This window comes from Leguminivora glycinivorella, chromosome 22, assembly GCF_023078275.1.
Source record: "Leguminivora glycinivorella isolate SPB_JAAS2020 chromosome 22, LegGlyc_1.1, whole genome shotgun sequence".
NCBI classification, from domain to species: Eukaryota; Metazoa; Arthropoda; class Insecta; order Lepidoptera; family Tortricidae; genus Leguminivora; species Leguminivora glycinivorella.
In genome coordinates this window covers 2,993,105-3,010,815 of record NC_062992.1, presented here as the reverse complement: position 1 = coordinate 3,010,815, position 17,711 = coordinate 2,993,105, and the positions used below count along the sequence as shown (strand labels likewise).

The 17,711-nt window shown below is 41.4% G+C and overlaps 1 protein-coding gene across 1 annotated transcript; it reads right to left on the bottom strand.

Annotated features, from left to right (window-relative positions):
• Positions 1-1,945: 1,945 nt before the first annotated feature.
• On the bottom strand, positions 1,946-16,882 carry LOC125238073 (protein Cep89 homolog). The gene is made up of 12 exons (XM_048145362.1): positions 16,808-16,882; positions 15,766-15,888; positions 15,199-15,436; positions 12,775-12,910; positions 10,408-10,535; positions 9,512-9,616; positions 8,181-8,474; positions 5,677-5,836; positions 4,993-5,160; positions 4,489-4,645; positions 2,936-3,120; positions 1,946-2,320 (listed from the first exon to the last, which is right to left on the bottom strand). The coding sequence occupies exons 1-12, from the start codon at positions 16,880-16,882 to the stop codon at positions 2,119-2,121; spliced, it is 1,971 nt and encodes a 656-aa protein (XP_048001319.1). The 3' UTR covers positions 1,946-2,118.
• Positions 16,883-17,711: the final 829 nt, after the last annotated feature.

Sequence of the window (17,711 nt, the reverse complement as noted above, 5' to 3'; positions counted from 1 at the left end):
AATTATATGGTATGCAAATAAATGACTATTGAACTATTAAACGAGGAATAACTTTTCAAATACCTTTTTTTAATGAAAACCACAAAAAATATAAGCCGTTTTGATAAACTCGTGAAATAGGTAGTCTGTCTCTTTTAAAGCTCGGCCACACATGCGCGTTTTGAGAGCGCAGCGTTAGCGGAGCGCAATGATGGCAGTGCGCCGGACGGATTGTGAGCATATTCAAAGCGGATCGGCGGCGCATGCGCCACCGTGTACAACTGTACGTGTTGCCTGAAATAAAACTTTATTTATTTTATTATTTTTATAACTTTAAACCTATTAGAATCATGAGTGAAAATTAGAATTTCGGAAAATTTTCACTTTTTTTTGAGAATTGGCCGTTGCATTTTACAACTGCGAGGTGCAATCGTGGAAGTGTAAAATAAAACTAAATGGTAATTTATCTACATTTCTATACTGCTCCATATTACATTACATTTCTATCTACATAAAGCATTTTTTTCTCTCTCCATTAAAGGCATACAATATTTCAATGAATTTCTTACTTATAAATAGCGCTTTTTCTAATTTTTTACATTAAAAATTGAAAATCGTATAAACTTTCTCTCCACTAATCTATAAACTCTACATCAACTAGATCCGTGACTAGAATTAAATTGGTGTCTAAATTTTTTTGACAAAGAACTTTGCATACTATCAATATAACTAAACTAGGTACCATACTTAATAATGGACGGATATAACAACTATAAATCGAAGACAAAACAAGTTGACAGACTTAGACACCTTACACACACTGTACATACTTACGCTGTAACACTACTTAAACGTAGTGAGCAAAATATTTCAAGCGTAGAATCCAAATTTCAGTGGCAAAAATTATTTATTTTTATTTCTAAGGTTGGACCTTGGAAGGTTATAACAGCTTCGTCGACATTCACCATGATATCAGTGCGATATTATGGTGTCTAATATAGCACTAGTTCTCTCCTTTTTTTATGCTATAGGCAACAAACACAGAACTTAATTTAGATAGAAGAAACAAATTCATATATTTGTATAGGGGCCGAGCGTGTCAAATTTTGTACTGAAGTTGATTCCAGCCTGTAATTTTAAATATGTCTCAGGCTCTTGATTGTTTTGTGTTGTTGCAATTGAATATCACGTAACGAGGCATTTTTTATGTTTTGGTTGACTTCAACTTACAAAAATTCAGCGTAAGCTGCGAGTAAAGACGGACAACTCAGTGGATTTCACTGAGTTCATTTGACACGCTAAGTAGATACGTTTGCTTGATCTGGTATATATGACATCTGTGGCAACAAATGAGCAGACGAACCGCCTGATGTCCATGTCCATGTACATAAGCAACATCACGTAAGCCACTTTTGAGTTGCCGACCTTTGTGAACCCGCTTTGTGACTTTGCGCAAGGGAAACACCTCAGACGGTAGCTCATTCCACAACTTGTACGTTCTGGGGCCCATTTCTCGAAGCTACAAGTTACAATTTACAAGCGGTAGTCAATGTCTAATATGACATGAGTCAGAGACATACAGTATCGGTCAAAAGTTTGAGTTCACCCTTTGATTTCGGTACAAATGAGTACTTTTGTACGATAATTATCTTCGGTTTGGTAGTCGAAATATGTTTTCAACTTATATTTATTGTTTTGTGGAGATTTGTTTTACTAGTTAGACACAATTCACGTACCTTTCTTTCACTAAAATCTAATAAACATGACGGCAAAATGCTAGTTATATTTATGGCCTTGCCTTTGCCACTAATTGAGACACATCTTTACACGAAACACAGTTTTAGCCAGATAATATAGGCCAAATAATTATTTAGCCTATAAGATTTGAGGGAAACAGATGTTAAAAAAATATAAATTGTTTACGAAACAAATTTTGACGTCTGAACTACAAAAAACGATCTCTCTAAAGCAGTCAATTGTACTGAAAACAAGGAGTGAACTTAAATTTTTGACCGGTACTGTAGTTGGAAAGAGACTTCCGCTTGTAACTTGTAACTTTCAGTTTTGAGAAATGGGCCCCTATGCCCACGAGCGAGATGCCCGTTTTTTCTTGAATTAAAGTATCTTCTCGAAATATCCTTATCCATTGCCCTTATTTTTCCCCCGATCCTCTTGAAAGTACCCGCCAGGGCCCGGCACGAGTTTAACGCCGGCCCGGTCTGGACGGTCAGCCGTGGTCCGGTCCGGACGATCGGTCCGGTTCGGACGGTCGGACGCAGTCCGCTCCGGCGACGAGTCTGACACGATGCCCTGCAGCCGGTGCGCGTTGGTTTGACTTAGCCTGTTGATATGTCAAAGATTTTTGCTCAATCTTATGGTCTTAAATCATAGCCGGTCAATATATTTGTGATGAATTCATAAACAATGATTGGGTTTGTGAGTTAATTTTCTGATACAACGAAAAGACATATTTCTGATTAATCCAAAATTGATAGCTAAAGCAAAGATGGCGACGAAAGGGCAAACGTAAGCAATTTAACATTTTCTGATTGTTCTTGAGCCGGAAAAGGTCCGCCGGATAAGTTTGGGACAAAAGCACTGAACCTCTGAAGCTAATTGAAGAATATAAATTGTTGATAAAAAGTAGCGAACTAGAATAATTTGGGACAAGCTCTCACTGTATGCTGAGAATTAAATATAGTTTCGAATTCAATTCGATCACGCCCCGTAGCGTATCGTAGTTACACCTCTCTATAACTCTTCCGCATTAGCGCGACAGAACCAATTGTGTATCGCACGCCTCGAAGTGAAGATTGAGAGAGAAGACTCTGACATTGGTCAAATCGGCTGACTTCATGTTACTGACCTGATCTTCACATCAGCCACCTTATAGAGGTTTGTCCCTTTACATCGGCTGAGTTGGCTTGAATGGTAGTTGAGTTGGGGTAGCACTGACCTGACCTCCTCCACATCAGCCACCTTGTCGATGAGACTCCTGATGATGCCCTCCTTGTGCTCCAACGCGAGATTAGCTCGCTCCAGCTCGCGTCTGTATTCGATCTGGGCGGAGCTCGCGCGCCGCTCCTGTTCCACTATGCGGCGCTCTAGCTCTTCGAGGGACGAGTGAGCGCGGGATTTCACCTCCTAAAACAAAGTTAAGACACAGAATATATAATAGTACAAGTACAGAAGGCCCACTCCTTTGATGTTCACGAAATGCCGCCTTTTAAATGCCTACAAAATTCTAACAAAGAAACGAGCCGCACGTGCGCAGTTTCGGACGATAGGGTTGCCTATGGATTAAAACGAATTAATACTCAGATAAAATGTTATACTATTATATTCCAGTCTTGGGTACTTTCTAGGTATATATACAGTATTTTTATTTTTATTTAAGTCCTAACATCACAAGCCTTATTGAACTTTTTCGTGGGACTTAATCAATAGTAGATCTGTGTAAGATTCTCCTATTTTATTCATGATGTCTATTTAACTAAGCATTAGCCATTCACACGCGGATATCGCATATAAAACTTAAAAAAAACTCGCAACGTAAAGTAACAATAGAAAGTGCATACGTGCGTTCCGTGAGAACGCGCGCCACCCCTGATTAGGCCGCGAACTCGCGGCCGCCAGCATGTACTTGTAGCGCGGCGGTAGAATCGCGGAGTGAGCCGCCCCTGGTTAAGACTCATTTAGACTATTTTAAACGGCACCCAAACTCGCATTCGAGTTTAGTTAAACTGCAGACATTTCTCGCATCATGTTAGTAGACCCTTAATTTTCCGGTTAAAATTACCAGTGTTGGTTGATAAGGTCGATTTGGTATGAGCAGTTTTCATTAGTTGTGCGACATTTAGTAACGCCACGGGTTCGTCTATAAAGTACACAAACCGTAGCATGTTACGTACACACTTCGTTCTTATGTGTATACAGGAAACGCAATATTGAGTATTCGTCATTCGTTACAACGCCTTGGCTAGATAAGGTACAGAATACGCGCCTTGATCTCCCGGTCGATGCATTCCAGCGTGCTAAGAGCTCTCTAGGCGTTTTAGCGATTTGCGAACTGACGCGCTACACTGACTAAACGTCTTTGTAGCGTACTATAGCTATAAGTAAAGACATATGTAACTCCGTACAGACAGCTACAGTCTAAGTAAAAAACGTACCTGAGAACCATATAGAAAAAGGTACGGTGGTACCTAGATGGCGTTTTTGGGGGACGCTCGGTTAGATGGCGCTAATATTAATATTTGACATTTTAACACTACAGCTAAGAATATGACAAATTGTCAAAACTGAGGTTCAAACGTTTTTGTGTCGAGATGGCATGATTACACATTTTACTTTATAATTCTATAATACTCGATCCTCTTTCCTATAAGGTACATAAACAGTAGCAGATAAGGTAACAAACCTTGATTTCAGCGTGCCCAGAGCTCTCCAGAGTACTCGCCCTTTTGGCTGGCGCGCTATAAGGTACATACACAGTAACAGATAAGGTACACACCTTGATTTCTCTCGTTTGATCCGTTCCAATGTGTCTAAAGCTATCCTGAGCGGCTCGGCGTGTTGCGAACTGACGGAGCGCTTGGCTTTAGTTGCGCGCGCCGCAGCGCTGCGCATACGATGTCGGAAAATTACTGCCGCTTTGCGATACAGTCTGAAACAAAAAAAGTCTGGATACAAAGGGAAGAGAAGACTTTTGAAAAATTTTAGCGTTAGACAAGTTTTGTTGTCTAGAGCCGCCACAGCTTTGATGTTCACAAAATGCCGCCATTCTATATTCTTACCTACTTATACATTAACAAACGGACCGCACTCGAGCAGTCGACATTGAATTTTATTGCGCCGCGTGAAGGTCGTCGCCACTGAATGGGCCGCGAAGACGCGGCCGCCGACATGTACTTGTAGCGCGGCGATAAAATAGCGGAGTGAGCCGCCCTTGCTAGTAACTTCCTTCCGAAGGAGGCTTGGCTTCCTAATGAAATGTTTCACTTGAATATTTACCTGACATTTTTAAGCGCCGCAGTAAGTTCTTCGTTGGCAGTCTGCAGCTCTTTCTCCGCGTTGCTGCAACGTTCTTCGGCGGCGCGCAACTGTTGCTGCAACTTGGTCACTTGCTCGGTCTTGCGCTCATTTTCCATGCTGTACTGGTGTTTCAACTCTTCTAGCAACCTGTTCAAATTGTATATACGTTTCACGAAAGTATAACTAAAGGATGGAAGCCATGCTAAAATAAGTGCTTGGTGACATGTATCTTACTCACAAGCACAACACACTATTACTTTTTGTTTATGAGCGAATAAGACAAAAGTCCGGAACTGCTTTCGTTTTCCCGAAGGTGGTCACTAAACGATTGTCAAAACGGATTGCCTTTGGACGCCTTTTAGAAGTTATAATACGGCTAAATTAAAAATGTGTTTGTCTTTCACAGTCGGTCCACCTTTGACAACTGTACATAGTCGTATTATATGAGATCAAATATCTCAGCGGTCATCTGGCCGATTTTTAATTATATTAGAGAAATACTCGCTACAGTCGCTACGTTACCGCTTGCAGTGATCGAGGCGGCGCTCGTACAGGTCGGCGGGCACGGTGCGGGCCCGCAGCGTTTCCAATGCGGCCATCTTGCTGTCTGACGCTTCCAGCGCGTGCTTGAGCGTGAAATACTCGCTATAGTCGCTACGTTACCGCTTGCAGTGGTCGAGGCGGCGCTCATGCAGGTCAGCGGGCACGGTGCGGGCCCGCAGCGTTTCCATTGCGGCCATCTTGCTGTCCGACGCTTCCAGCGCGTGCTTGAGCGTGAAATACTCGCGGTGGACCGTCTCGTAATCGCGCATCATGGCTGCCACTGATCGAACATAAATAAACTGACATGCATGTCTCATGAGAAGATGAGTACAAATAATCAGGGATATTATGGGTTTTTGTGTCTTTCACAGATTGACTGAGTCGTCACGGGAAAATAATCTTAGATGAGACATGAACTAACGTTCGAAACGTCTGCCATCTAAGCCACCAAGATCGACCAAGTCAGTGTTTTCATCATAAAGTCCCGTTTAACGACATCTACCGTAAAATTATGAGTGCAAATCGTGATAGTTTAAATCAATATAAGTTTCTGCTTGTCAAAAAATGAACTAATAGCTGTCATCGATCATTATTTTTATGAAAATTTTATAGCGGAGGGCGTACAAAAGTAAAACGGCTGTGATTTAATACCATCTTCATAGAATTCTAGAGTTACTCTTTGGACGCCTGCCTACGTCAAATCAGCTTTTTAAAACTGTCAAAAAATTTGAACGACTTGCTGTATGAAATTATCAAGACGTCACGGTCAACTCAGTTACATTTTTACCTGACTTATTAAATAGAAATTGGGGAACCTAACTCGCGTTCATGCTTATAATTATTGATGCTTTATTTCGTGCATGGTATAAAATATTTGATTTTAAGTACAGTCAAGTTCCCTTTTGGACACGCTTCGCTTGGCAGTAAAATAGAATAAGTGAGTTTTCACATGATCCAATCCATATCGGATGTCGGACCGATACCCCATATATTTAAGCCGCCATCTTTAATGTTTGCCTTTCAAATCCTTCCTACATCCGATATCGGATCGGATAATGTGAAAACACACTAAAACGTATAGGTTTATCTTAGAATTATCAATGATTACTCACGAACACGTCGTAAAAATCTATGGACTTTATCCTTAGGACGCCGAGTTAAAAATGTTATGTACAGTCTAGTACAAAGATAATAGGTCTCCAAGTGTCCTGGGTATGTAGCCAAATGGCAGAAACGCTCACGAAACGCTCACGAAACGAAACGCTCATAGATGTCTATCTCTATCGCTCTTGCGTAAAGTCGCCGTCAATAGAAGTTCCGAACAATGTAAACAAACCTGTAGTTAACATTTCGAACTGTGTTTAATTTCCTTTAATAACTCGTTAAATACTGGCTAAAGACTGTGTTATTTAATCAATGTGCATCACATGATGATCCTAAAACAATCAAGGATTGCTAGAATACGGATATTACATTGACTGGTTTGTTTACATTGTTCACAATTTCTATTGACGGCGATTTTAGGGCCATTTTTTTCAAAGTTGTCCACCCCACTTTTTTTTGGATTTGGAAATTTTTATGTGGTTTCCACTCAGATTCGCAAGCTCTTTCAATTTTAATAGGAGAAGAAAAGTGTCCCAAGGCTTTTCCCAATCCGTTACAATTTTTTCATACATTTTGTATGGCGGTAATAGAACGGAAGGTTCGAAAAAAAAATTTTTTTTTTCTTCTATCAGGATCGAAAGACCTCGCGATTCTGAGTATTAATCGCCTAAAAATACCCATGTTACGAAAAAAGTGGGGTGGACAACTTTGAAACAAATGGCCCATTGGCGCGACAGAGCCCGACTACCTTTCGCCGCGTTTCGATTTCGTTTCACGTCGCAGAAATGCCATTCGGCTACGGCACCTGAGCTGGAATCGAACCAGCGTCCTTGGCCATCCTTTCAAGGGGAGCCACAAGCCTTCGATAACTGTCATATGATTATAAATTTCGACCCTTGCCACTGTGACATCAGTGGCCCATTTCTCGAAGCTACAAGTTACAATTTACAAGTGGTAGTCACTGTCTAATATGACAAGTTGGAAAGAGACTTCCGATTGTAACTTTCAGCTTTGTGAAAGGGGCCACAGATGGCCGAACAGTTTAGGTATCGATCCGGCAAAAGGAGGACGCTGGTTCGAATCCAGCCCTGGACACTTGAAAGACTTGGTATTTTGTTCTTTGTATATGACATTTTTCTTTCAGTTCAAATTTAAAAATCATCATCATCATCGTCTTTGCGTTATCCCGGCATTTGCCACAGCTCATGGGAGTCCGCTGTGACAACTAATCCCAAGACTTGGCGTAGGCAATAGTTTTACGAAAGCGACTGCCATCTGACCTTCCAACCCAAAGGGTAACTAGGCCTTATTGGAATTAGTCCGGTTTCCTCACGATGTTTTCTTCACCGAAAAGCGACTGGCAAATATCAAATGAACTTTCGCACATAAGTTCCGAAAAACTCATTGGTACGAGCCGGGGTTCGAACCCGCGACCTCCGGATTGAAAGTCGTACGCTCTTACCGCTTGGCCAACAGCGCTTCGTCAAATTCAAAAATATTAGCAGGAAATAATCACTTACTCTTATCTTCATACAACTCGTAAACCTCTTTCAACTTAGCCTCCGCCCGTTCCGCTCTCTCTAACAACGTAGCTCTCTCAATATCGCCTGTCTCTTTCTCAACCCCGAGCTTCTTATAACCCTGTCTCACTTGTACTAACTCCGATTCTAGGGCTGTCACCTTTTCGAGTAAGCTTTTGTTTTCGGACACGATCTCTTTGGATTTTTTGTTGATGTTTTCGAATTGTTTCTCGTAGTCTAAAATGAGGGTGTCTTTCTCTTGTAGGTTTTCTTGGTATGCGTCGAATAGAGGCGCTGGAAAGCAGAGTAACTTTAGGAAATTGTATTAAAAATATTAAAATACTAGTTTTTGCGCTGCGGCTTCGCTTACGTTAAATTCGATAATTGCGGAATTCTCCCCACAAAATTCCATCCCCCATTTTGGGAAAGTGGTGGGTTAGAAAGAGACAAAAAGTAGCTTATGTCACTCTCATCCCTTCAACTATTTCCCCTTAAAAAATCACGTCAATTCGTCGCTTCGTTTTGACGTGAAAGACGGACAAACAAACCTCCCTCTTTCCCATTTATAATATTAGTATGGATTTTAGATCATCAAAAAAATCTCAATCTCGAGTAACTTTTAAAGTTTTTCTTAATACCACGTCGGTGGCAAACAGGCATTGGTCCGATTGATGGAAAGCGGTCAACGTAACCGAAGTACGCCTGCAACTCAAGGTGTGTCACATGCGCGTTGCTGACCCATTTGAAACTTGTACACACCTTTGAGAGATCTTAGCTGCAGAACCCTGCAAATTCTGATCTTTTTTTTATACGAGGAGTGTCTTTTCAAAAGGACTTATTTTTGTCAACAATGGTTATTTAACTATAGATAAAAATAACCTCTGTTGACTTGTAGAAATAAGTCCTTTTGAAAAGACACTCCTCATATTATACCTAAATGGGCCACAGACTAGCCAAAGGCAAAGACGTGGCCTACAATGGAGTGAGCTCGCCCAGAAGATGCCTGTTCACTCTTGATTTGAAGGTAGCCGGGTTATATGAGCTCGGAAATATAGCCGCCGGCAAGGAATTCCACTCCTTGGCAGTGCGCATAAGAAAAGAAGAAGCAAAGCGCTTCGTACGAATTCGAGAAATATCTACTAAGGATGGAAACCGGCCGTGCGTCCAAAAGTCCGATGGTCTAACGGCCCAGCCCCATACGTGCAAATGAAAAGTCCCATCGCTGTGTCTCGCTCCAATGTATGGCCGCCGCTCACCGCTGTCGCGCTTAGACCAATTCGTGGCTGAGCCGTAAAGCTAATAAATAGATATAATATTTTTATTATTCTTACCCAAAGCCTGAGCACTCAATAGTCCAGAAAGGTCGACAACCCTGGACGTGTGCTGTTGGTCTTCCGTCCCACTCTTCGAATGCGCATCGTCAGTGTTGCCAACTTCTAAAACAACACATAAATCACATTATAAATAAATAATAAATTTATTAATAACATATTCCGCGAACATATTGCCCGTGTGGTGACGGGTTAAGAATTTCACCACCCGTTCTTCCCGTGGGTGTCGTAGAAGGCGACTGTGGGGTTTTGGTTAAATTGTGGCGTAGGAGAGAGGCTGGCTACCTGTCACTGCAATGTCACGTTTCGTTTTCTTTCAACCCCTTATTTGCCAAGAGTGGCACTGAAACTTGAGTAGTTTCATGTGCTCTGCCTACCCAGGCATGGGATACAAGCGTGATTGTATGTATATATGTACTCCGCGAGTACTCGCTGAAAGCCTTTTGCCGCCGGGCGTCTTAGGCTGCCGAAAACAGATTCATTCGAGTATGTGTTTTATAGCCATAAAATATGAGAGCTACCGTCTTACTAAAGTTTTCAATAAAATTATTGAAAAAATCGTGAAACTTTTCTCACATCTGTAAATAAATTAAAATATTCCATTTCTAAGAAGTTCCTCCATTTTTTGAAGTCGGTTAAAAATTACTGTTTGCTCTCATAAAATTTTCCCAAAATTGAATGCCCCTGCCCAAGTTTCCTGAAATTTACTGTGAAAGGTGAAAGGCATTTCGCTAGATGCCACTTTAATCAACTGTTTCACCATCCCCTCCTTGGGATAGTAAGGTATCCGGGACGGTCTGCTGCATTTTTTTTTTTATACTTCGCTATCGTAGGACGGTCAAGTGGTTATAATCTTGTGCACAAAACTAACTAAATTAAGGTCCTAGGTTACTGACCCGGTCCTTTGTACCCAAGACTGGTGGTGATGAGAGAGTCCAGGTCGAACTTATCAACCTTGTCTGTCGCCATGTTCTGTATGTTGGCGCGGAGCTTCTCCTGGTATCTCGACAGCTGGACGTTTAATCTAAAAAGAATAACATTTTTATACTTAACCATTTCATTTTTTTTTCAAATCAAAACAAAATCAAAATAGTTTATATAACAAACATTTATTACTACAAGAGTTTTGAATGATTCACGGTTATTTTCATTAGACTTATATTAAACTATCAAATGTGGATTCCAGTTATTTGTTTGTGTAAAAAACCGGTGAAGTCAGAATTGAACAAACGTAGTGACACTGTGAGTGTAGTGTGTCTGGACAGACCATCGAGTGTGAATGCGACCAGTGGTAACGCTGAAAGTGAACGCAGCCGACGCGCGCGAAGGAGGGTAGATCGCGCGCTGTCTACGCAACTTTGACATCCACCCGCCTTCGTCAGTTTTCCGTGATCATGATGCATGCAACTGCGTCGAAATATCGGGAGCTCGACAAAAATCAAAAAGGTAATCACGGTCTATATCCCGGTCAATATAAGTCATTTATTACTAGATTTGCGATTTGCGCTCTCTAGTAATGCACTGAGGACCACATAGTACCTGTACAGCACATCCTTCAGCGCTTGCATGTCTCGCTGTATCCTGTGTGTGTTCTCGCGTCTGTGTGAGTAGGTCTGTCGGCTGCAGCTCATACCACAGACCAACCCCTATAGACATCCATTACAAGACGACTCGCGGTCGCCAGCCTTCCTAGTATTTGCACTGATATAAGCGCGGGCGCTCGCCGTGCCCGATCAGTATCGACCAAGTAACAGACCCGAAAGCAGCGCGTGTTTTTCGCACTAAAAAATTGGAAAAGGGTATTTTGATGCCGTCCACCTGTAGTGTGAAATGGTATGGAAAGGTAACAAGAAGCTCAAATTTAAAAACAGACGGCATTACATTCCACAAATAAGTCATATTTATAATTTATTCAGAGCCGGCATAGGTCAACTTACATTGGCCACTTACGCGTCAGTAGAGGGACAGTCATACTTCTGTCCCTTTTCATCTGGCGCGACTGCCCGCCGTCCTTGAAACGGCCAATCACAGCGCGCTTAACACATTCCCCGCCCGCTCCTCGCACCCCAAACACTGGTGACTCGTACCGCGAACAAAATATACAAGATTGCTACTCTATAGGAGGTTCTCTGTGAGCTCATACACACCACGCACACACACAACGGCAACATGTCCGCCGGCGGCTTGTCCGCACTCTATTATATGAACTTTTCCTTTAATCGTATGGCAATATATACATAATACAGTCCGCTATCTAGTATTATATGCACTGAGGACCACATAGTATCTTAGAACACTTGGAGGCATTGGTAATTTTTTCTTTGTATGTGACATTTATTTAATGTTTATAGTATAATTGTAGTGAGACTACTTAAAAAATACAAATTAAAATATATTTTATGATTCTGTACGGCAACGCCATCTCTCTTCGCTAGCTCGTAATCACATGTGATGATTCAGGAGGTCGAACTAGTTTCGGTTCTACCTCAGAGATGGCGGGGGCGCCAAGCTCTCGGTAATTGTGTCATATACTACATTAGACGACCGGTCTGGCTCAGTCGGTAGTGACCCTGCCTGCTGAGCCGCGGTCCCAGGTTCGAATCAGGGCATTTATTTGTGTGATGAGCACATATATTTGTTCCTGAGTCATGGATGTTTTCTATGTATATACGTATGTATTTATCTATTTAAGCATGTATATCGTCGCTTAGCACCCATAGTACAAGCTTTGCTTAGTTTGGGGCTAAGTTGATCTGTGTAAGGTGTCCCCCGATATTTATTTTATTTATTTATTTATACTTGAAAATTTCGACCCTTGCTTTCGTGTACCCGATGGCCGAGTGGTTGAGGCATCCGTCCGGTTAACGGAGTACGCTGATTCGAATCCAGCTTGGAACACTTGGAGGTATTGCTCATTTTTTCTTTGCATATGACATTTATTTAATGTTCACATAGTACCTGTACAGCACATCCTTCAGTGCTTGCATGTCTCGCTGCACCCTGTGTGTGTGTTCCCGCGCCTGTGTGAGTAGGATCTGTCGGCTGAAGCTCATACATACCACGCACGCACACAACGACAACGCGTCTAGTAATGCCCTGGGGACCACATAGGACCCTAAGCGCGACAGCGGTAAGCGGCAGCCATACGCGCGAATGAAAAGTCCCATCGCTGTGTCTCGCTCCAATGTATGGCCGCCGCTCACCGCTGTCGCTCTTAGACCAATGTAGTGGCTGGGCCGAAACAACTCAGGACCATATAGTACCTGTACAGCACATCCTTTAGTGCTTGCATGTCTCGCTGCATCCTGTGTGTGTGTTCCCGCGCCTGTGTGAGTAGGATCTGTCGGCTGCTGCAGCTCATACACACTTCTACGAGTGGTATTGCTGTTTCCACGCGATCTGAAAAAAAAAAAGGAATTTAGAAGAAAGAGCTAGCTTGTCTATACTTCAAGTACTAGAACAGATATCACGTTTTAAAATATGGTAATATAATACACTAACGTACACTAAAGTTATCAAGCCGATAAAGTTCCTTTGTCCGTTTCCGACGTATTGGTGTGATAGAAGGGGACAAACGAACTTTATCGGCTTCATAATTTTAGATTAGAGATGGGCCGAATATGGACTTTGCCGAATACGAATATTCGGCCGAACATTCGGTTCAGCTCTTACCGAACCGAACATTCGGCCGAATATTCGGTTACGCCATATTTTTTAAGGGGATTAATTAAAACTATTAAATGATTGATAATCGTTACATATGTCACTACAACTATGTTTTTATGATTTAGTGGATACCTAAAACTCTGACAACAACTCTGAATTCTTCTCAACTCTTAAGCTACGGTTTTTTTTTTACTTTTTTAAAAACAATTGTATTTATATTTTGATGCATAGGTTTCTCTTTTTTAGCAGTTCCTTAAAAAACTACTAAAATAGGAGCTTATTATCCAATGGAATACGTAAGATCTTCATTAATTATTTACTTTGTTTATTCGGTAAATATTCGGCAAAGCAACCGAATAATTCGGCCGAATACGAATAATTAAAAAATTGCCGAATATGCCGAATACCGAATATTCGGCCCATCTCTACTTTAGATGACATTTATGAATAAGAGGGTAAGTCGAGGAAAATAGTTTTCAAGACAAAATAAAATCCTTTTGAGTATTATCATTGTTGGTGTGACAAACAGAACTCCCCTGAAAATACCTCTGTCAGGTAATACATCCAACTTAAGCACCCTATCGCTTAGCTTATCGCACCTAGTCTCCTGATCGCTATTCCTATCTCTTTCTCCCTTGAGTACCCTTTACTCCTCTACAGCCCACCATAATACGTACAGCCCAGTAATCAGTCTTCAGCCTAAAAATCGACAAAGTATTTTGAACATACCTTTGTCAGGCACATCCAACTGCTTGACCCTATCGCTTAACTCTTTACACCTAGCCTCCAGCTCGCTATTCCTGTCTCTTTCCCCCTTCAGTACCCTCTCACTCCTCTACATATTGCACTAGGGTCGAGTATTGGTACTTCAGTCCCAAAATAGAAAAGTCCACAAAGCTTACCTTTACCAGGGACATCCAACTGTTTAACCCTATCGCTTAACTCTTTACACCTAGCCTCCAGCTCGCTATTCCTGTCTCTTTTCCCCTTCAGTACCCTCTCACTCCTCTACATATTGCACTAGGGTCGAGTATTGGTACTTCAGTCCCAAAATAGAAAAGAAAGGTCCACAAAGCTTACCTTTATCAGGGACATCCAACTGTTTAACCCTATCGCTTAACTCTTTACACCTAGCCTCCAGCTCGCTATTCCTGTCTCTTTCCCCCTTCAGTACCCTCTCACTCCTCTACATATTGCACTAGGGTCGAGTATTGGTACTTCAGTCCCAAAATAGAAAAGAAAGGTCCACAAAGCTTACCTTTATCAGGGACATCCAACTGTTTAACCCTATCGCTTAACTCTTTACATCTAGCCTCCAGCTCGGTATTCCTCTCTCTTTCCCCCTTCAGTGCAGTCTTGCACTCCTCAACATATTGCACTAGGGTCGAGTATTGGTACTTCAGTCCCAAAATAGAAAAGAAAAGTCCACAAAGCTTACCTTTATCAGGGACATCCAACTGTTTGACCCTGTCGCTTAGCTCCTTGCACCTCGCCTCCAGCTCGTTGTTCCTGTCTCTCTCCCCCTAGAGGGCCGTCTTGCACCTCCACATAGCACGCTAGAAACGAGTATTGGTTCTTCAGCCCTCAAGGATCCACTGAACAAACAGCTTCAAAAAAGAAAGTTCCACTAAGCTTACCTTTATCAGGGACATCCAACTGTTTGACCCTATCGCTTAACTCTTTACACCTAGCCTCCAGTACGCTATTCCTGTCTCTCTCCCACTTAAGGGCCGTCTTGCACTCCTCAACATATTGCACTAGGGTCGAGTATAGGTTCTTCAGCCCCCAAGGGTCCACTGAAGAAACAGCCTCAAAATAGAAAGTTCCACTAAGCTTACCTTTATCAGGGACATCCAACTGCTTGACCCTATCGCTTAGCTCCTTGCACCCAGCCTCCAGCTCGTTATTCCTCTCTCTTTCCCTCTTGAGCACCCTCTTACTCCACTTACAGTCTACCATACTACACGAGGATCGAATATTTCTTCTTCCGACCAAAAAACTACAATGTCTTCTGAACACACCTTTGTCAGGGACATCCAACTGCTTGACCCTATCGCTTAGCTCCTTGCACCTTGACTCAAGCTCGCTATTCCTTTCTCTTTCCCCTTTCAGAGCAGTCTTGCACTCCTCAACATATTGCACTAGGTTGGAGTATTGGTTCTTCAGCTGGTCATTCTCGTCTGCGAACAGTTTGTTGTATTCAAGGACAGACTTCAGTTTGTCTTTTAGCTTTAGGATGTAGGCATCTTTCTCGGATATCTGCGAAAAAAAAAAAGATGTATGTAAAAATTATATTTATAGTCGTTGATCAGACTCGATAAAAACGTTATACATATATAGAACATCTTTCACAAGGAAATCTAAAACTGCTTATTAAATAAATGCAACAGATCAATTTTTCATCAAAAATCATAGTTTCCACAGTTTCAAATTTTAAAAAGTGTAATTACTAATCACTAAAGAGGCGCAAAAAAATGAACCGCGCTACATAATTTACAATACGGCCTTGGGGGAAAAAGTTAGGATACCCCTGGTCTATGGCATCAAAACCGCTGCAAACTTAGGTTAGTCGGACCGTAAAATCTTACCGTGATGACACTCTCCTCACACCTACTAATAAGCGTTGTGATGAGCCCCTCATACTTCTTTGACAGCTTCTTCTTCTGTTCTTTGAGGAGCAACTTGCTCTCCCGACTCGGATCGGGGAGAGGTTACTGCTACCGCTTGGATAGTGCGCTTTCTTGGAGGCTTTGGAGGCTTATAGCCTAGATGAAAAAGAATTACTGGTGTATTTTACAAGTAGGATATATGGTGGTCTTGTTTTGAGGTAGAATTAGCAAAAAACTATGTGTCAAACTTTTTTTTTTGTTAGTTAAAATGTGTTTTGAAACAAATGAAAATATTTTTTGTTATTTATCTGCCATGAGTAACTGGACTAATTCATATTTTTAAATTAAAGGAAACATTGACAAAAAATATTAAAGCTTCTGTGCCTCAGTTGGTCAGAGTGACTGGACCGGCAATCCAGTCGCAGCTTCGAGTCTTGCCATAGTGTGAATTTTTTAATCTTTCTTTAGTTTAAAAATATGTAGATGCAGACGTTTCTGCATGATAAAAAATAAGTTTGAATCTATTTAATTTTTATTCAAGAGGAAAATTATTATTGGTAAAATTATTATTAGTAGACTGGAAGCACTGAAGCTGACTACACTCAAGGAAAGAAGAGATAGAGGTGATTCAGGTGATCTTATTGAAGTGTATAAAATCCTGAATGGACACTCGAAGACCAACCTCTGACCTCGAAGACTTCAAATCTGTACTTGAAAGAGATACTAATAATACCCGACTGAGAGGTCAAACAACAACCCACATAGACACTTCTTTGCTAACAGAGTAGTCACACCTTGGAACAAGCTACCAGAGGAAGTAGTCTCAGCACCCAACATCAACAGTTTTAAGAACAAATTAGACAAACATAATAATATGAGATAAACCTAGGAAAAGATATCAGGATACAGGCCACATCAGTTGTTCTTTCAACTGCCTGCCTGAATTAAATAAATAAATAAAGCATACCGGCTATAACATCCCGGGGATCTTCGTACAGAGGATTCTCATCAACCAGCTTACATGGAACCTCATCCGTGCCTTCAGCAGCTTCGACTCGGTCCTCTTAATAACGGTGTTGAGTATCTCCCGTCTCATACTGACTCGTTTTTCCGTACCCCGAATGTCAAACAACCTGTGGTCTAATGTGAAGTTTCCGGAAAATGTTAACTTCTCCGGACTTATGTGAGCAAAACATTTCTTGGACTTTCTATGTATTGATGATGGCTGTGAAATAAATTGAAATATTACAGCAGTTTCAATATAAGGTGTGTTGAGTTGACAGTTAGAACAAAATTCTCCATCTATATTACATGTAGGTGTCACATATAGGTTTTGGTGGCAGAGAGTGAAGCGCTGGTAGCCTAACAGTAAGAGCGTGCGACTTTCAACTGGGAGTCGCGGGTTTGAACCCCAGCTCGTACCAATGAGTTTATCAGAACTTATGTGCGAAATGTCATTTGATATTTTCCAACTGCTTTTCGGTGAAGGAAAACATTGTGAGGAAACCGGACTAATTTTAATAAGGCCTAGTTACCCTTTGGGTTGGAAGGTCAGATGGCAGTCACTTTCGTAAAACTAGTGCCTACGCCAAATCTTGGGATTAGTTGTCACAGTGGACCCCAGGCTCCTATAAGCCGCGGCAAATGCCGGGATAACGCAAGGAGGATGATGATCACATAGAGGTTTTCTAAAGCAGGGTTAATTTGGGATATATTTGTATTTTTTGAGAAAATAATGTGCATTGGTGTGACGTAGAAAATTAGTTTATTAGTTTTATGTATAAAGAGAGACCACTATTTTTTTAATAAAAATTCATATTATGTACTTTATTATAGAATATTTGGCCCCCAACCGAATATTTCTAACTCTAATCCATTCCATATTCACTATATAATTTCAAGACCCTTAATGTGCCTCAAAATAA